Source organism: Panicum virgatum, chromosome 9N, assembly GCF_016808335.1.
Source record: "Panicum virgatum strain AP13 chromosome 9N, P.virgatum_v5, whole genome shotgun sequence".
Taxonomy (NCBI): Eukaryota; Viridiplantae; Streptophyta; class Magnoliopsida; order Poales; family Poaceae; genus Panicum; species Panicum virgatum.
The window spans coordinates 75,584,576-75,603,825 of NC_053153.1; the positions used below are offsets into that span (position 1 = coordinate 75,584,576).

The 19,250-nt window shown below is 51.4% G+C and overlaps 3 protein-coding genes and 2 long non-coding RNA genes across 13 annotated transcripts; 2 read left to right on the top strand and 3 right to left on the bottom strand.

Annotated features, from left to right (window-relative positions):
• The first annotated feature begins 81 nt into the window (after nt 1-81).
• LOC120690851 lies at nt 82-2,148 on the top strand. Of its 2 annotated transcripts, none has more exons than XR_005681972.1 (5): nt 82-447; nt 824-950; nt 1,023-1,175; nt 1,273-1,469; nt 1,591-2,148. It is a non-coding gene; the product is annotated as an uncharacterized LOC120690851 (long non-coding RNA). The 2 variants fall into 2 exon arrangements; XR_005681971.1 differs by having other exon boundaries at nt 1,023-1,197; nt 1,591-2,147.
• Nucleotides 2,035-4,972, bottom strand: LOC120690850 (protein ALP1-like). The gene is made up of 2 exons (XM_039973696.1): nt 3,758-4,972; nt 2,035-3,670 (listed from the first exon to the last, which is right to left on the bottom strand). The coding sequence occupies exon 2, from the start codon at nt 3,346-3,348 to the stop codon at nt 2,299-2,301; it is 1,050 nt and encodes a 349-aa protein (XP_039829630.1). The 5' UTR covers nt 3,349-3,670; nt 3,758-4,972; the 3' UTR covers nt 2,035-2,298.
• Nucleotides 4,973-6,736: 1,764 nt separating this feature from the next.
• On the bottom strand, nt 6,737-9,415 carry LOC120690945 (vicilin-like seed storage protein At2g18540). Its single transcript, XM_039973867.1, has 5 exons — nt 8,881-9,415; nt 8,592-8,782; nt 8,404-8,484; nt 7,977-8,318; nt 6,737-7,871 (listed from the first exon to the last, which is right to left on the bottom strand). Exons 1-5 carry the CDS (start codon nt 9,170-9,172, stop codon nt 6,957-6,959), a joined length of 1,821 nt encoding a protein of 606 aa, XP_039829801.1. The 5' UTR covers nt 9,173-9,415; the 3' UTR covers nt 6,737-6,956.
• Nucleotides 9,416-9,897: 482 nt separating this feature from the next.
• On the bottom strand, nt 9,898-11,907 carry LOC120690946 (polyol transporter 5-like). 6 transcript variants are annotated; one of them, XM_039973869.1, is made up of 2 exons: nt 11,715-11,907; nt 9,898-11,602 (listed from the first exon to the last, which is right to left on the bottom strand). In XM_039973869.1, the coding sequence occupies exons 1-2, from the start codon at nt 11,783-11,785 to the stop codon at nt 10,144-10,146; spliced, it is 1,530 nt and encodes a 509-aa protein (XP_039829803.1). In that variant the 5' UTR covers nt 11,786-11,907; the 3' UTR covers nt 9,898-10,143. The 6 variants fall into 6 exon arrangements, with proteins under 6 accessions (XP_039829803.1, XP_039829807.1, XP_039829802.1 ...); XM_039973873.1 differs by having other exon boundaries at nt 9,898-11,598; nt 11,715-11,903; XM_039973868.1 differs by having other exon boundaries at nt 9,898-11,585; nt 11,659-11,903.
• A 2,980-nt stretch (nt 11,908-14,887) lies between these two features.
• LOC120692052 lies at nt 14,888-18,877 on the top strand. 3 transcript variants are annotated; one of them, XR_005682465.1, is made up of 5 exons: nt 14,888-15,701; nt 15,780-15,909; nt 18,069-18,129; nt 18,388-18,540; nt 18,613-18,877. It is a non-coding gene; the product is annotated as an uncharacterized LOC120692052 (long non-coding RNA). The 3 variants fall into 3 exon arrangements; XR_005682466.1 differs by having other exon boundaries at nt 15,795-15,909; nt 18,371-18,540; XR_005682464.1 differs by having other exon boundaries at nt 14,894-15,701; nt 18,371-18,540.
• The last annotated feature ends 373 nt before the right edge of the window (nt 18,878-19,250 follow it).

The following is a 19,250-nucleotide window of genomic DNA, read 5'->3' on the forward strand; positions in this document are numbered from 1 at the left end:
TCATGGGTTTTAGCCATTAGGCCCTCCGCAGTGTGTGGCCAGAGTGACGCTTAAAGAGGAGAGTTTTAGACTGACCCCAATAGCATGGGCATCAGGAAAGGCAAACCAAATATGCCTCTTCAATTCATACTGTGCATCACAAAATTACCTCCAACAGACTAGGCATAAGAAGCAGGCATTTTGCCTTTGAAGAGAGAGACGAAGTAAAAATACATGTTCTCTCTCCTGCAAGGCATTTGAGGAGGGGACAACGACCGAGAGTCGGAAGAGTAGCCGGAGGCGGAGCAAGCGGCACCCCGCGGGCTGGGCGACCCTGTGCGCGCAGCGCGTAGGGCGAGCGGCGGCGGCACGCTGGGCTAGCGACGGCGGAGCCTGCGTGCACGAGGTGGGCGGCGCGCGGGGCGAGAGCGGCGGCAAGCAACTGAACCACAAGAAACACCTGCGACGGTGAGTGTCAACTACTGCAGGCAGTTCGCATTCCCCTTTCTCTTGTTGGATTCCATCCAGCTCCCTTTCTCTTTGGTGGATTCTATGCAGTTCGCACACCTCTTTGGTGGATTCCATGCTTCTGTAGGTTTTGGGTAGGGTAGATCTGTGGATTTGTGAGGTCTTTGTTGTGGATCCTTGTGCACCCATTCATCACTCATTAGGTTTTTATTTCTATAAGTAGAATACCATCCGTGTATGCAGAGATTGCAAAATTGTGGATCCTGTCTGTATCAAATTTGGCATTACACACTATTTTCAAATTAGTATTCAAGGTTGGATAGCTCTTGATGTCTACGATTCATATTGTCATTCACTCATTCTATCTTTATTTTAGAATGGATAATCAGATTCCCAGATTTGGAGGGCAGGGCTCTCAAGACCAGCCGTCTTATGCTCCTGATCAATGGCCCTATCAGCTACAATCCTCCATAGACCCTCTTGAGTGCCCACAGTCCGAACAGGTAAGCTGATACTTCATAAAGTTATTTATCATCATGAAGTTGTGTTCATAAGCATTAGTGGTTGTTGGATAGGTGAATTATGTCAGGGGTGCGCAAGTTTATCGCGAAGATGTGGAGATTGTGCAACCTCCTACAACACGGAAAGGCAAGGAGAAGAAGGTGTCGCGGAGGGGTGGTGGTTTCACAAAAGAAGAAGATGGAGTCCTTTGTTCCGCCTTCCTCAACGTAAGCAAGGATGCAATAACCGGTTAGTCAAGCAACAATTCCTTAGTCAAGCCTTGTTATTATATATGTATGAACTATCTTTTTGGATCATATGCAGGTGTCAATCAGACTTAAGGAGGTTATTACAAACGGTTGCATGATTATTATAATACTTTTAAGCCAGAGGGAAGTAACCGCAGCCAACTAGCTATCCAGTATAGGTGGGGCACCATTCAAAGATCGGTGAACAAGTTCTGTGGGTTTAAGTCTGCTGTTGATCGTCTTCATGAGAGTGGGAAGAATGAACAAGACAGGGTATGCTATTGTACTTCAAACTGATCTAAAGTGTATTCTTTACAAGTCATTTTTCAAAACTAAGCTTAGTGCTGGTCTGAATTTTTTCACATGCCATTGACGAGATGTCTGAATTTTGCAGATTGACGATGCAGTCCGTATGTACGAGGCTGTGGAACCTTTCCAATTCATGCATTGCTGGAAAATCCTCCGAAACGAATCAAAATGGAATGACAATGTTTTGGAGCTCAACAGCAACTCTGCAGGGACAGGGGGGAAGGTTCTTCACAAGCAAACACAGCTCCTACTGCAGTGGCAGATGAAGGTAATGAGAATAGCATTCCTGCTAGACCAGCAGGAAGAGATAGTACTAAAAGAAAGAGTTGCAGATGCTTCCTCATCCAGCACAGCAGTTGATGTGCTTCAACGCATTCACGACAACAGGGAGAAGTGCCAACAGAAAGAAGATGAGCAAATGGTTCAGATCCTTACTAGGAAAGATGAGAAACTCAGCCTTCAAAGGGAATATCTAGATCTCAAGAAGCAGCAGCGTGACGATAATCTATGTGTGAACTCAACTTTGTAAGTTCTGTTGTAATGATCGTTTCACAACATCAGTTTTATATATGTGGTAGAGCAAAACGAAAAGTGGAACAAAATTAGAGACTTATACTTCCTGACATGTTCTACTTAATTACATATATGACTAACTTTGAGGACCCATGCTACTTCATTACAAGGTGGCAAGTTCTGGGATACATGCAACTTAATTACATCCATTGTTGTCTCCACCTGATATCAACACCATTCAAAAGCTTGACTTCAAAAGGTAGTTGATCTGCTTGAACATTCATATGCTTCCCTTTCGAGCAAAAGGTCCAGTGCCTGAACCGTACAATCCCCATATATGCTCGACAAGGTCAGAACGAAGATGGTGGCAAGTTTCTTTGTTCCGGATATAAGTTTGAGCATCTATAAAATCTACAATATTACAGACAGGAGGGTTCTCCCTACCAGGCCACTCTGATGAATGAATTGTAGGAAGATCCACACCTTTCTCATCCATGATGATCATGTTATGTAAGATGATGCAAGCCCTCATAATATAATTTAGATCTTCTTGGTGCCACAACCTAGCAGGGGAGTGCAAAATCTTCCACCTAGCCTGAAGAACACCGAAACCACGCTCCACATCCTTCCTACATGCCTCCTGTCGCTCTGCATACACCTTGTGCTTGTTACTTATGGGTGCACTAATTGTCTTGATTAAGGTAGCCCAATCTGGATATATCCCATCAGCTAGGTAATAACCAATATTGTAAATGTTGCCATTCACATTGAACTCAACCGGAGGTGCTCTGCCATTAGCTAAATCATCAAAGACCGGTGATCGCTGCAGCACATTAATATCATTATGGGATCCAGGTAATCTAAAGTATGCATGCCAAAACCTGAGGTCCTCAGTCACCACAGCCTCTAGAATCATAGTTGGCTTCCCTTTGTGGCCCATGTACATCCCATGAAAAGCAGTGGGGCAACTAGACCACTCCCAATGCATACAGTCTATGCTGCCAACCATTCCAGGAAATCCTCTTGCCTCATTAACCTTTAGTATATGCTGTAACTCTAGTTCTGTTGGTGGCCTAATCCATTCTTCCCCGAAAACATTTACTATTGTTCTGACAAAACACTTCAATGTCTCCAATACAGTGCTCTCGCCCATCTGAAGATACTCGTCCAATGAATCAGCAATGCTACCATAAGCTAGCATTCTAATTGCAATCGTGCATTTGTGGATGGGGGAAAATCCTCGCTGACCAGCACAATTTCGTTTTTGTTTGAAATAGGAGTCCGCTTCAGTAACCTTATCGACAATCCAAAGGAACAAATTCTCCCGCATTCGGTACAAACCACACAATTTGTATTATTTACTGCATATTTGGTTGACAATATAGTAAAAGTTATGTTTCAGCTCACGTACACACCTCCTGCGGAAATGATCTGGGTTTAAATTGGATGTTCAACAAAATATTGAGCATTCAATATTTTGTTAGCACCTTCACGGTCGCGCTTGTATGTCTTGTGACCCGGTGTTGAACCTCCCCATCGACGTTTTGTCCCAACAACGAGAACTGTTGCAGCCATCTCAACATCATCAGCATCTCTCCCCTGACTGGCAGCCGTTCCACAGTTTGAAAGCTTAATATACCTCATCACCATCCCTAAAAGAACAGCCACATATCCAATGACAAACATTATATAAATGAGGAAAATTAATCTGCAAACCAGATCCTAAGAACAAGTGTTACCTGGCGCCGGGAAGGAGAACGAGCCTCTACCGACAAATCACAAATCTAAGATTTGGCCATCACCATGAGCTCTGGTGAAGCAGCGCAGGAGCAGTCAAGGGCCGACGCTGCTCAGTCGCGGAGCCGCCGAAATCGCCAGCCAGCAACAGGAGCAGTCCAAGACCGACGCTGCTCAGTCGCGGAGCCGCCGAAACCACCGGCCAGCAACAGGAGCAGTCGAGGACCGATGCTGCTCAGTCGCCGAGCTGCCGAAATCGCCAGGCCATGCCTCTTCAGTTCCGGGAGTTGGCGGGAAATGAAACTGATACTGCCGGGAGAGCGGGAAATGCTATGGCTGTTGGAGATGTCACTAAATACATACGCGTTGCATTTACTGTACACATGAGGCAACTCTGATTTGCCTCTCAAAATTGCATCTCATTGTTGGAGTTAGTCTTAGAGCATCGCTCCCACTACTGCAGCCTGCGATGCCAATTGCAAGCGATGCTCGGAAAAACGGGAGCGGGGCAAGTGCGTGCATCGGTGCCCACTTTATAAACAAATGATAAAAATACTGTAGCACGCAGCAAGCCGCCGCAGTTCTCCAGGGCCGCCGCCGTCGCCGTGCTCCCGCCGCTACCGTCGACGTGCTCCCGTGCCGCTGCCGCTGCCATGGCCTCCGTCGTGCTCCCGCGCCGCTGGCGTCGACGTGCTCCTGCGCCGCCGATGTCCTCCGCGTGGCTTGCCCTGCCCCAACTCCACCTCCTTCAGATGCCACCAGATCGGAGGAATAGACTGGCTAGGAAGGCAGGATCTGGAAGGAGAGAGGCCAATTTATTGGGGAGATGGAGAAATCGACATGGAATTTGCTTCCTCGTGCTCATCAGCGGAGGGAGAAAGGATATGGGAAACGAAGAGCTTCTGGAGCCGTCGCGCGAAGGAAACTGCTGCGGCAATTTTTTTTTTACTTTGTGTGTGGATCCGCTGTGAGATAGCGTCGGTGCCGAATTTTTTTTTACTTTGTGTGTGGATCCGCTGTGAGAACGCGGAGGGAGCGACTCCAATTTTTTTTGGCACCGCTAGCACACTGCGGAGGGCCTTTTAGGCGCCAATTCTTCCCTCGACAAACCGTGCACCGTGCACGGAGACTGAGAACATGAACATGCTGGCATACAGCTCAGGAGGACCCTCATGGTTTTCTTTTCCTCTATCGTCGAGCCCGTTCGGTTGAACTAAATAGCGCTGGTTGGACTGGAGTGCTGGCTGAAATTACTGTTCCTACTGGGAGTTACTGTGTCGACCAGAACTTTTGTACTAGTTTCGAACCAAACGTCGGAACAAAGGCCGACGGGGCAGCTTGCCTCCAACCGTTCGGCTACACCTGACCGCCGAACCGCTGGGCCAGCCAGAGCAGCCCAGCCAGAGGTTATCTGTTCAGTCGAACAAAGTATGTTGTTTCGCGTGCGGTCCGATGCCAAGAATAACGGCTTTCAGTGAAACCTGGTGAATGCGGTAATAAGGCTATATATATAGACTCGTGTTACTCTATATTTATCCTCTAAAAAATATTTATGTTTGGTCATCCAAATTCTCTATTCTATATACAGTTTTGCTGCAGTCATTCATACTCCATGTCACCCTCTGTATCAACTACCAGAGATTGTGTGACCCACGCATCAGAATTTTTTTCTCTTTCTTTTCTTCCCCCTCCCATCGTTCACTCCACCGCCCCCCCCCCCCTCTCTGCTCCACGCCGCGCGCCGCAGATGCGCCCCTGCTCCTCCCCGCCGGCCCTTCTCCCTCCTCCCTTCCTCGCCGGCCGCGGCGGAGCTGGCCCGCGCCGGCCGTGGCTCCCTCGCCATGGCCCTCCGCCCCCGCCCCTCCCTCGCCGGCGGCCGGGGCCCGGAGCAGCGCGAGGCGGAGACGCCGGTGCCCCTGCCTCGCAGAGCAAGCCGCACAACCCGGCCGCGCGCTCGCCACCCGACCTCGTCCCGCACCGCCGGCGGCCGGCCTCTCGCGCCCCTCCGCGGCGCGCGCGGAGTTCGGCTGCGGCCCCGGTGGCGCGCGGAGCTCGGCCGCGGCCTTCGGCGGCGGGCGCGGACCTCGGACGCGGCGTTGCGGGGCGGAGGTGCTCCCCTGCTCGCTCGGATCCGGCGGAGCAGTACCTCGCCGTGGCCGCCGTCGACCTCGTCGCGCTGCCCACGCCGCCGGAGGGCGCGCTCCCACCCTCCGGCTCGAGCTCGCCTCGCCGCAGCTCGCCAGCGCCGCCCTACACCGATGCCGCCACCGGCTTCGCCTCAAAGGACGTCCCCATCCTTCCGGAAGCCGGCGTGTCGGCGCGCATTTACCTCCCGGCGCCCCCCTCCTCCGGAGGCTACAGCGGCAGGCTCCCCGTCCTGGTGCTCTTCCACGGCGGCGGGTTCTGCCTCGGCTCCGCGTTCGACGCCGCGGTGCACGGCAACGCCAACCGGCTCGCGGTGGGCCGCCATGGCCACGCGCGCGCGGCCGCCATGGCTAGGCACGCGCGCCGGTTCTCCTGCTCCTCCCCGGAAGATGCGGCGCGGCACGCGGCGGGGCGGAGCCGGGCACGCGGGCGGGCCCCTCTCCCCCGAGCTCGCCGCCGCCGGGCAGATCCGCGAGCTCGAAGGCGGCACCGCCAGGCGGCCCCTCCTCCTGCGGCGTAGCGACCAGGGCGGAGGCGCGCGGCGTGGCGAGCAGGGCGGAGGTGCTACGGCGGCGCGGGCGGCGGCGGGGTGGCCGGGCGGCGTCGATGGCTCCTCTTCTCCTCTCTCTCTTGCGGGTCGACAACGGTAGGTGGGGTCGGCGCAGGTTTGCGGAGGCTCGCTATTCCGCTTGGTTTGGAGGAGACGGGGACGTAGCGGACGGGGTGGCCTACCCCGCTGCAGCGCCTCCGTCCGCTATTTGGTCCTTCAGGAGGCTTTACCGCACCCCAGTGCGGGTAGCCTAATAAGCACCACCTCCTTATCATATTAGTTGCAATAAACAACAATCTCAACACAAAGAGAGGCTTATTTGCTTATTTACGGTGCCGTTCGTACATGCGGGATCATGCCGCTAAACAAGAGCAGTAAACATGTACAGCAAGCTACACAGGTCGACTAGCCGGCCCTCTGCGAGCGAGGGCCCCTTTTATTTGTACGTGACAAGGGCTAGAACACTGCTCAGCCACTCCTAAACGTGCCAACACGGTAGCTGTTCTTCAGCCAACACGGTAGCTGTTCTTCAGTTTCTTGGACAAGCGATACGGCCGCTCGTCTCCCTCCTCTTCCTCCCTCTCTGGCTCGTCCCCACGTCCGCCGCCACCCTCTTCCTCCTCCCTCCTCCGTTCTTCCTCCTCCCGCTGCCTTTCTTCCTCCTCCCTCCTCTGCCGCTTCTCTTGCTTTTTCCTAGCCCTCTCCTCTTCTTCCTTCCTCTGCCGCTCCTCTTCTTCCTTCCTCTGCCGCTCCTCTTGCTCTTTCCGTTCTTCCTCCTCTCTCTCCTTCCTCTCCCTTTCCTCCTGCTCTCTCCTTCGTTCTTCCTCCTCGCGCTCCCTCCTCTCCCTTTCCTCCTGTTCTCTCCTCCTCTCTTCCTCCTCCTCCCGGCTTCTCTTCTCCTCCTCCGCGGCCTTCTTCTCAAGCTCCTCGGCGCACGAGATGCACGACAGGATCGTCGAGTCCCGCTGCGCGGACAGCAGCTTCTCCACGGCAGTCGAGTTCGGCTGCCCCAGCGACAACGCCAGCACCTCCTTGCCGATGGCCTGCAGCACCGACCCCTTCCCGGCCAGGAACTGCGGGTGGTTCTCGCCCATGTGGGTGCTGAACCCCACGAACACGAACGAGTCGTTGTTGAACGACATGTGCGCCATCGGGTGGAACCGCGGCACCACGAACACGTCGCCTTCCTTCACCCGGAACACCGAGCTCCTGCACCGCGCGCCGCCGCCTTCGCCTCCCTCGTCGCCGCGCCCGCCCGGCCCGCCGCGCTCGTCGCCGCGGTGGCCTCTCCTGCTCTCGTCCGACTGCGGGCTGCTGCTGCCGCTGCTGCTCGGGCACACCGTCTGCACGATCCCCGTGCCGTCCGTCACGATGGCGATCTCCGTCGCCTTGGGGTTCCAGTGAGGCCCCACCATCGAACCCTGCAGATCGAGTCCGTGGACAATCAATGCCATTAGCACGACACCTGCAATCGAAGTGCTGTCAGGTGCGGCGACCTGAAGCTAATCGCGTCGTGCTCCCATTACCGTGGTGAGGTTCACCATGAACATGCCAATGTCGGAGCCGTGCAGGGCGTCGAGGTCCTTGTTGGTCATCGTTCGGCTCCACCCGTAGCAGTTGTGGACGTCGGGCTTGCCGGAGTAGAAGTTGAACGCCTTGCTCTTGGACTTCTTGTCCTTGCTCTTGCCCTTGTGCTTGTCCTTCTTCTTCTTGTTCAGGAACTCCGGGTCTCGCACCCCCAACAGAGCGTCGACGACGTCCTCGGTCCAGCTGGGCTCCTCGTCGCCCCCCTTCTCCTGTGGGTTGTAGGGTATAATCGGTGGCGGCGTCTTGGCCGACTTGATCGCTTCTGCCACCTCCCGTTGGACCTTGCAAACGATGGCATTGATTAGTTTGCCGATCGTCAGGATTACGCGTACCATACGCAAAACATCATCACAGTTTTTCACTCACCCCAAAACCGCGACGAAGAACATCTGTTTCGAACCCTTTGAGCAGATTACTGACGCTGGAATAAGCTTCAACCTTTGGCTTCTGTGTTGATGATACACGTACAATAATCATCACAAGTATGAGCAAATGTATCTCCGGTCGGCAAGTTTATAATCATGCAGCGGAAAGCGGAAAAGGAGGTATCTTACCGTGGGATCCTCGGCGTTGATGCCGTCGCTGGTGAAGATGGCGAAGATCCGGAGACGCTGTCTGGTGGCGTTGGGGTAGCTCTGGATGTACAGGATGCTGCCCTGCTCCAAGTTGTAGACGTCCCCCCGCTCAACCTCCAGGGAACTCTTTTCACCGCTGTCTTCTTCTAGGTAAGTCACCTTGCCCCGTCCTGTCCCAATGCAAGAATAATCACAGTTTCAAACTGCAAGAATCCCACTGCACTTATTAAGTGCACGGCACTTGTATGTAGATATGGCTGGCGCCTACCGCTGTGGACGTAGAACACCATGTCGGCGTGCAGCTGCACGGGCAGGAACAGCGCGCCGGGATCCATGGCGATGAAGTGCAGCCGGTACGCCGCGTCGGCCACGTCCACGGCCGTCACCATCCCGGCCTCGGTGTACGCCACCAGCCTCCGCTTCTCCTTCTCCACCACCTGGCCGCTCACCGCGCCGCTCATCCTCCTCCATCTTTCATGCTTCCCGGCCGCGGCCGCCGCGGCCGCCGAGACGGCGACCAGAAGCAGAACAAGCCACCGAGCAGTCGCCCCCGCCGCCATGGCCCCCAGTCTAGCTTGCTAGCACAATCTTTCTTCGCTGTTCCCCCGGCCAGCCCCGATATGCGGAGGGGCAGTGGAGTGCTCGGGCCGCTTGATAAGCAGTTAGGCCTGGGGGGATCTGCGGTGTTCCGGGCGCGCGACGTGGGGAGCGGTGGCAATGTGTCCCCGTGCATGGGCGAGACGTGGCGAGGTCGCGACGGATGGTGGTGGACGCTGCTGCGCCATGGCTCCTGAGGTGTGCCCGGCCGCCAGCCACTTGGCCCGGGCTGTGCGGTGACGTGGACTGCGCGCTGCGTTCGGATAATGTCTGGCAGACCGGGGCACGCCTACAAACTGGAGAACATGCATTTTCTCAAGCAAATTTTGGGCCGTCACGCGTTGTGGTGTATCCTGTTTGGGCTGGAAGGGATTAAGCCCGTCTTCATCAAAAGTTGCGGCCCGAGTTGGCATCGCCGGATGAGCATGCTGCAAGCTCTGCGTCGCCATGGAAGGGACACCAAGCAGTCGGCAGCATACAGGTCTTAACAGTTACAGGACATGCTACCTCGCACTCGCACCGTTTCGCTGTTGCACATGTGGTGTTTACACTCGTCAAGTAAACACCGAGTTTGTTTGCAGAGTCAACACCAGCTCTGCCGATTTGGCTTTTTTTTTAATAGTCGTTACGTCGACGCAATTTAGCATGTTTGGTTCAGCCGTTCAAGATTTCAAGAACATGCCGGATCAGCAGGGTTGAAAGGACCATCACGTATTACTCTGATCCTCGTGACTCTAATTTCTACGAGGGCCTTCTGTGCAGTGCAGGTGCCCAATTTGCCCAGCTCACAGACTTAGCTTGTCTTCCGTCCCACACCGACAAATCCGACCACAAATCACCATCAGTTTCGTCTTATTGACTACAGAGTGTTACTGTGCTAGTACACACTTGCAGTGCAGCTCTCTTGAGTGTCACTCATCAGGTAGCTAGCTATTCACTGTTGACTGCTAGTCAACTCCGTGGACTTCTTCGGCGCATCACCTTCATCTTCCCTGCTGCTGTCCTGGCCGCCGCCGCCGCCAAAGAGCTTCTCTGTGTCCTCTAAGCTCCTGCCCCTCGTCTCCGGCAGGAAGAAGAACATGAACACCCACCCTGCGGCGGCGATGCCGGCGTAGACGTAGAAGCTCCCGGCGAAGGTGATGGCCTTGTAGAGCGAGATGAAGGACATGGTGATGGCGCCGCTCGTGATCCGGTTCATCGCCGTGCCCAGCGCGCACCCCTGCGCGCGCAGCCGCAGCGGGAAGATCTCCGAGCTGTACACCCACGCGATCGGGCCCATGCCGATCGAGAACGACGCCACGAACGCCAGCACCGCCGCGATGCTCACGCCCGCCAGCGGCGTCGCCTGCCCCGCGGGCTGCCGGTCGATCGCGTGCAGCGCCGAGGCCAGCGTCACCAGCGAGACCACCATCCCGCCCGCGCTGGTCAGGAGCAGCGGCCTCCGCCCCACGCGGTCAAGGAAGAAGGTTGCCACCAGGATGAACAGCGTCTTGCAGGCGCCCACCGCCATGGTGGCGCCCAACGAGTTGTTGTCCGACTGAAGCCCGGCCTTCTGGAACACCCGGGGGCTGTAGAGCACGACGGAGTCGATGCCGGACGCCTGCTGGAAGAACTGGAGCCCGAGGCAGGCGATCAGTATGCGGCGGACGGGCGGCGTGGGGCGGAGGAGCAGGTCCCGCCACACCCCCTCGCCATGGGTCCCCTTGTTCTTGAGGGCGACGACCACCACGTCGTCGTTGTTGTCGCCGACGCCCTCCGGGATGCCGATGGCCTTCTTGATGTCAGCGAGCCGCTCCTCGGCCTCGGCGGGCGAGTCGGAGGTCTTGGAGAGCACGCGGCGCGCGTCGCCGATGCGCCCCTGCATGACGAGCCACCGCGGCGACTCCGGCATGGCGAGGACCCCGAGGGCGAGGAAGACCGGCGGGACGGCGCCGACGAGGAACATGACGCGCCAGCTGAGGTGCACGGGGAGGCCGTGGAAGGCGTAGTTGGAGACGTAGCCGAGGAGGACCCCCGTGTTGATGAACACCTCCGGGAAGGACGTGAGCAGGCCGCGCGCCGACGTGGGCGCGACCTCGGCCGTGTACACAGGCGCGATCATGAGCGCGTAGCCGACGCCGACGCCGGCCACGAAGCGGCCGAGCATGAGGACCGCGTAGCTCGGGGCGAGGCCCATGATGAGCGCGCCCGCGAAGAAGATGGCCGCCGCGAGCACCATGGTGTAGCGCCGGCCGATCCAGTCGGACGTCCGGCCCGCCGCGAGCGAGCCGACCAGCGAGTAGATGTTGATGATGCCGGCGAGGATCTCGATCTGCGTGTCCGTGATCTTGAGGTCCTGCTTCATGAACAGCTGCGCCCCGCTCATCACCGAGACATCTGCAATCAGAGCCTGACTGTGGTGGATTGCATCACACTTCAGTTCAGTGTGCATGGAATTTTGTATGCGTACCGTAGCCGAGGAGGATGGAGTTCATGGACGCGAGGATGGCGCAGGCGAGGGCGTACTTGTTGAGGGGAGGGCGTTTGGCCGGCGCCTCGGCGGCAGGGATGCCGTCGGAGGCGTCCTGCTTCGACATGGCGAGAGCGAGACGGAGATGAAGTGAGGGGTGTGGCTCTCGGCACACGCTTGCTGTGTCCGGTGCCACTGTCTCCTCCTTACGGCCGGTCTTCACTTGCAATATTCTACACTCCCTGTCTAGCTATATATTGCTATCAGCGAATAGAAAAATGCCGTGGCAATCAACGAGGTGTTCTAGACTTGTGGTCTAGGATTCTGGCCCTACTTTGCAACAAAAGGCAGCAGGCAACGGAGAAGAGTACGAACTGTAGCGCGAAAGGCTGTAAAAGGATCAGAAAGAGTGAACAACTGTGATTGAAATTTGAAATTTGTGTGCGATGACCGATCATCTATAAACTTGGGATCAGTAGATGCGTGGTTTTCTCTCTCGGTTTTTTTTTTCTGAAAATAAATACAAAAAATTCACCAACCTCTCTACTCATGGGCTGTGTTTAGTTCCCATTTTAAAAACACTGTAGCGCCGAAAACACACTGTAGCACTTTTCGTTTGTTTGTGTTAACTATTGTCCTACCATGACCTAACTAGACTCAAAAGATTCGTCTCGCAACGTACATCAAAACTATGCAATTAGTTTTTTTATTTACCTACATTTAATACTCTATGCATGGGTCACTTGCTATATTTAATGTTTCGATGTGATTTCGATGTGATGGAAAATTTGGAAAATTTGGAGGAGTTTGGGGATTTAAACACACCCATAGAAAAACTGCCGTTTCAAAGCATGAATGTAAATGCTGCTCTAGGTTTTCTGGTGGTTCCGGTCATCAACATCAGCCCTAAATGCCAATATGGCGTGTTACTTCGATTAATAAATAAAATGACATGGAAAAACCTTGCCTGCATTTAACTTGCAGCCTTGTCCATTTGCAGAGTTTAAGATTCCGGGCCCCGTCTTGCTCGCAGTCGCTCGACATTGTTTTCACGTCGATTCAGTCGGATCAGGAACGGCAGAACGCTGACCAGCCAGTCGGCGCGACTAGCGCTGGATATCAAGCCAGCTCGGCTCGTTATAGCTCGGCTCGTTAACATATTGGCTCGGCTCGGCTCGTTATACTAACGAGCCAGCAGGCTAGCTCGGCTCGGCTCGTTAGCGAGCTCGAGCTAGCTCGTTTGGCTCGCGAGCCAATGTAGAGAGACAATATGAACACACATCATCACAGAGTATGGCTCGTTTGGCTCGTTATAGCTCGTTTGGCTCGTTCCAATTCTTGCTTCTTATGCTGCTCTTCTTACCCATTTTCCAGCATTGTTCCAATTCTTGCTTCTTATACAACTATTCTAACTCATTTTTTATATAAGCAACCTCTTGTTCATACCTTGAGGAGTCATAAAGCTGACTAAAATAGAACTGAATATATATCATTTTGAACTTAGGGTCAAGGATTGTAGCAATAACCATGACATTGTTCTTCTCTTCCAAATATTTATCAAATTTGTTTAACATTGCAGCACTCATTTTCTTCAAATATGAGTCATTAGAATTTTTTGTCTTTAACAATGCACCCATTTAAATTTGCTGGCTTCATAATTAACTGGCTCGTTATGGCTCGCGAGCGGCTCGCGAGCCAGCTCGAGCTGGCTCGTTATAAAACGAGCTGGCTTGTTATAAAACGAGCTGGCTCATTATAAAACGAGTCGAGCTCGAGCCGAGCCATTAACGAGCGAGTCGAGCGAGCTAGCGAGTTACGAGTTTTTCGTCCAGCCCTAGGCGCGACTAGTCTTTTGGGGTTGCAGAGTCTCGCACACATGCAGAGTTTTTCGCTCGTCCTGCGTCAGGAATTCTGCCCGTACCTATCCGTATTGGAATCAAGCACAACGTGTTCTGATACTCGCTGAATCCGGTGCTCTTTAAACTAGGCTGTTTGATCTCTGAAGATGTGTTCAGCTCTGAAAATCTCTGATGATAGCGTTACAACACGAGCTCACGGCTCACCTGATTCCCTCCTGGCGAGCAACAAGGTCGATACTTTTCTGATCCGGGCCATCAGCAATGCCTTAGGAATGCCTCGTGGTCATGAACGCGCGCACGAGGCAATCAGGCAAGGAGGGGACATCCGCATGTCCTGTGGACATCCCTCTCCGCTCCTGGCGTGTAAAGGCGAAAGCTGATCGGGAAACGGAGCAGAACGGCCACCACGCGTGCCACCGGGGTTAAAGGAAGAACAAGAACGGCACGGATCCGGCCATGTCCACCAATGCAAGTCTACGGCCACGCCGGCTCCGGTGAGAGCAACTGACAGCGATCTGATCACCCATACGGCCTACAGCTACACTGACAGGAGTCATTCCTACACAAAGCTCCCGTCTTATTGGGACAGGATGCACGGGCGACAGCCTCAGATTTGGCTCCGTGTGGACGTGTACCGTCTTGTGCCCTTACATCCTAGATTCCTAGTAGTGCTTAAATGGACATCATTGGGAAAGAGAGTTGCATGTTAATAAGTGTACGATTTGATCTGAAGATAGTGGACTTCATAATGCCAGTGTGAAAATGACACGACCTTGACTCGCACGGTACAAATGTAAATGATGGATGTAGAGGGAGATTTTTAGATGATAACCTTTTCTATGGATTGTGGAAGTATACATACATACTCCCTCCTTCCCCGTTTATAAGGCATGGTGGAACATGACACGGTCTTCTAAACAACACTTTGACCATTTATTTATCATATATTATATCACTTTTGATTATAAACTTATAATCATTGTAAAATATATTTGATTATGAATCCAATCATATGAAATTTGCATTATAAAAATAAAAATTTAATAGTCAAATTATTGGTCAAAGATGACAAGGTTTGAATCTTGATATACGTGTATGCCTTATAAACAGGGAAGGAGGGAGTAGTATTTATTGTTTTTAACTCTGCTAATCTCAAAAACACGAAAGCGCGTCCGTCCCCAGGCGATTCTCTGGCCAGCGACCATGGCCACGTCGGCGGCTATTCTCGACCGTCGGATCGGCCGGACGGATGGTCCAAAACGTGCGTCTTGCATTTATTTTTCAGAAAAACCCTCCAGCTTTAACAAAATCAACTCGCAGTTCATTGTCCTCTCTCAGATTTGTTTGCAAAAAAACCCTCACATTTTAGCGAAATCTTGAGAAACCCTGCTGCAAACTCTCTCTCCTCCCGACGATCCTCTATCCTCCCGCCGCCGCCCCTCCTGTGTAGAGCGGCGCGGCGCGTCTACTGACACCCCGGCGTGGGGGAGCGACGTCCAGCTCTGGATCTGGCACAAGGGCGCGCCGACGGGCCGAGCTCGGCCGGGGCGACGACGCGAGGGCGAGCGCAGCGTGCTTGCCTCCCTCCGGCTCCACTGCCGCTCCTCGTCCTCAGCGCCCTGGTCCTGGTCGCGGCCGCCGCATTCTCTGCCGCCGCCATCGCCGACACCGACACATGGCGCGAGGCCCGCACGGGGAAGCAGGAGGGACCAAGCGGCGCAGCCGCGCAAGGCAATGCGACGCTGCTTGACGCGCCGCCCACCAGATCTATCTACTCAGCCGCAAGCGTCATTCCCCCTCGCCTTTTTTTGCCGGCGACCGTGTCTGGGCTCAAGTAGTCTGCGCAAGCCGCCAGCATCGTTCCCCTCGCCTTTGCCACTCGCGCCTCCCTTTGCTAGCGACCTCGTCCGAGCTCAAGTAGTCTGCACACGGAGGGTATGGAGTAGGGGCCAAACAGCTTGTCGAGATGCAGTGCCTCGTCGGCAATGCTGCAACCAGATGGGCTCAATACGCGGCTGCTGGTTGCACTGCTGCAGCCGGATGGGCCACAGACACCGGTTCCAATCGAGCACGTACTTCTCCCCTTCCACTGCCTCAAGGAAGAAGGGCCCTCCATCTAACCTGATGTTCTGAACTACCATCGCCGATTTAGCTATGCCTATCCCTACAACCAGGAGTAGCGAGGTAACATCATAAGCTTTCCCTTGATTCAATTTAGGACCATTTGGACTAACTTTTGTTTGATGAAAATTTCGATTTGAGGCCTTGCGGCGTCAGGTGCAAGGCACGCGCGGGCAAGGCGGCCGTCGACCCCCACCTCCAAAGCGGACTGATGCCCCCTCTCCCTCCGTTTCTATAGAAGCCACGCCCTTTCCCCTCCACGATGCAAAGGGTGAGCCGCACCTCCGCCTCTGTTGGCCACTAAGAGGCACACATAAAGGAAGCTTTGATTCTAGATTATAACAACGGACTCCAGCTAGCATGTCAAAATTGAGCAAATTATAGCCCAAAATCGGAAGGGAAAATGAGAGAGATGGCAGTAGACCATCAGGGCTAGTAGCATAGAGATGTCATATTTCAAGATTTGCAGTTGCCGAAAGCCAATTTGGACACTAGCCATTGCTGTCCTCTGTAGAACAGAGGGGTAATATAAGGGAGATAAAAAAAGCAGAGAACAGTGATATACTAATGTGTCCATCAGTACAACAAGAAAGAGAACCAATTTTTTAAGATGAAGAAAAGAAGACAGCTAATGCATGTGCTGTCAACAAATGTTACAATGTATTAGCACACCCATCACTACTACCAGAAATTAGCTTCATATTAACATTATATGTAATATATTTTTCCCAACAATAAAAAAATTCCAATCACTGCACCAACCAATTCTTGGCTACGACCCCTCAACCTAAGCAAGCTGCCATAAAATAAGAAAGCCCCTTCGAGCAACAGCAACACATGAATTGACCATTATTTTTTAAAAATAAAAAACCTGCCTTCAGAAACTACAATACTTCTCTAACTATTTGTCAAACGTAATAAATTTAGTCATCAAAACTGTTCATGTACCTACAATCTTCAATTACTAACTATTAATTTCTTTTTGGTTGCGTGCAGGTGAGAGTATTAGGCAAAAATAAAAATTATTACTACCTACTACATACATTATATATATACATATATACACATATATATACACGTGCAAATATATACATATATATACGTGCAGATAAATACGCACAATCATTTAGAAGATAGCCACAGAAACATGCACATTCTGAATATACATCCAGTTTTTGCCCCATTAATAATTAGACAACATTTGACATCTCTGTTAGTTATAGTAAATAAGCATTCCTTCGGATCATTCTTGTACAAGGTAATTATATTCAGGATACAAAATAAATCCTCATGTTGTTATCCTTTATCTTGCAGAAAAGTAATAGTTTCAGCATATCAATATCATATTATCATACGTCGTAATAGGCAATTTATTTGACTACCTTCAATATTTTGTGGCGTCTTATCAAATCAGTACAAATCAGAACATCTAATGGATTACTTGGCACAAGTCACATCATGATTTATGACAAGGACCTATTCAAGCTATCTATGAACTTTCCTTATTACTTTCTGTATATGCTAGGTTCTGAATAAGTCAGCTAATTTCTCATATATTTCTGGGCACTACCGAGGTGCTATCCTCTGTAGAGATGGGTAAGGTTATAGTGATAGATGGCAATATTTGGTAACTTTGCAAATGTCATTTCATGGTAGCTCCTATCCATATATGAATCAACCTTTTTAAAGTGTAGTGATGAAAAATAAAATAAGCCTTTCTAAGTTGCATTGCTGAGAAATGAATTGGGCATACTTACTTCATCTTCTAATGTATGTATATATGTTTTGTATAGTGCAAATGAAACAAAATGAAGTGTTTACATGTTCATATATCTGCTTGTACTCTAAAATTTAAGAATACGAGAAGTTGTGGAATACAACTTCTTTTATTTAGTAATTCTGAATCACTTGGCTTGGGATTACATTTTCTTTCATCCAATAATCCTAACTTAATTGAGTTCTTATCTAAAAATGGTGTACCAACAGTTCCAGAAGGTGACAGGACAGTTTACTTTTCATATGCCCTTTCTGAAATGATTACATTTTCTTTCATCCAATAATCCTGACTTAATTGAGTTCTTATCTAAAAATGTTGTACCAACAGTTCCAGAAGGTGACAGGACAATTTACTTTTCATATGCCCTTTCTGAAATGATGAAAGTTTAAATTACTTGGTGACTGCAGTCCTTAACCATTTATTTATATTGTCAAATCCATTTCTGTTGAAGCATCTATCAACATTATTGTTTAATCTCCCATATGTTATTTTACTATACATACACATCAACTGAACATCCAATAAAACTTTGTAAAAAAAACTGCATATTCACTACTGTTACAAATCACTTGTATAGCTATTGCTACTCTTCAATGCTCGGGGCCTATATTTGGAGAATATGAACTGCTACATTGTTTTTTAATTTTTTGCAGATCCCAAATATCAGAAATCAACAAGTCAACCAGACACAAGGAGAGAAAAAGGAAAATAAAGGTAAGAACTCATTTCCTCTTTAATACTTATTTCAAGTACACATACATATGAATGACTTAGTGCTACTTACATTACTTACCTGCTTTGCTTTCCTCCAAAAGGGAAAGGCTTACTGAAACTAGCACTAGCAGTGCGATCTTGCAATCACAAGGGCGATAGTCAAAAATCCCTAAATCTTGCTACTTGATTGTATATCCTGTGCTATTTCCTTCAAAAATCTACTGATAAATCAATGTTCCAGCCTTACGCCCTTACCAGACCAATCTACAGCTTCCATCAGCAAAACTTTTGGAAGAAACTGATGATCATATTACACGTTCAAGTAACAAGCTGCAAGGCTGGCCGATTGTCAATGGCAAGCAAAACATCCTTGCAAACCTGCATGATCTCATTCTTCATGGGCTACATTAGGTAAATATTATAATCTAACATTGTTGTTCATCCAATATTGCCTTCTACCCTTTTTTAATTTTTTTACCATAGGATTTTTCAGAATATGTTCTGTTGTGGTCAACCAACAGAAATGCCTCGTAGGAGCTATACCACGTTACTTGCTTGGACCACGACATGGGAGAGAATGGACCGAGGGGCAAATTGTTCGAGATTATGGAATATTTCTTTTTCAATATTTCCAATCAACACAAATTTAATTTCATTACTATCGACAGATATGTATCCAAGCTCATAGTATTCATGCTGGCCAATCAAAGGCCGACGCGCTGCAACGCCGCGCGTTGATTCTAGTAAATCATCGAAGGAGAAACTTGCAGTGGTAGTTTAACTTGGCAGGAAACACAACTGGCCTTTACAACGAATTATGGTTGTGGGCCTCTGGGCTCCGGCCCATAAGTAAGAAAGGTGTGGCCTTTACAACGAATCGGACCCCCTTGCTCGGCCCATGCACCGAGCCAATCGGGCTGATGCCGGTTTTGCCACTTTAATCTCCTGGACCGAGGCCGCGGCCCGAGCTACAGCCTTCCCGGCCCGCCCACGCCATCCCAGGCCGCGAAGAAAAGCACGCCGCTGCCGTGGCCTGTGGACCTGTGGTACACCGCACACGGCCCACTTCTGTCACCGGGAGGGACTCGGCCGCTCCATGACCGAGAAGCCGCCGGACTCGG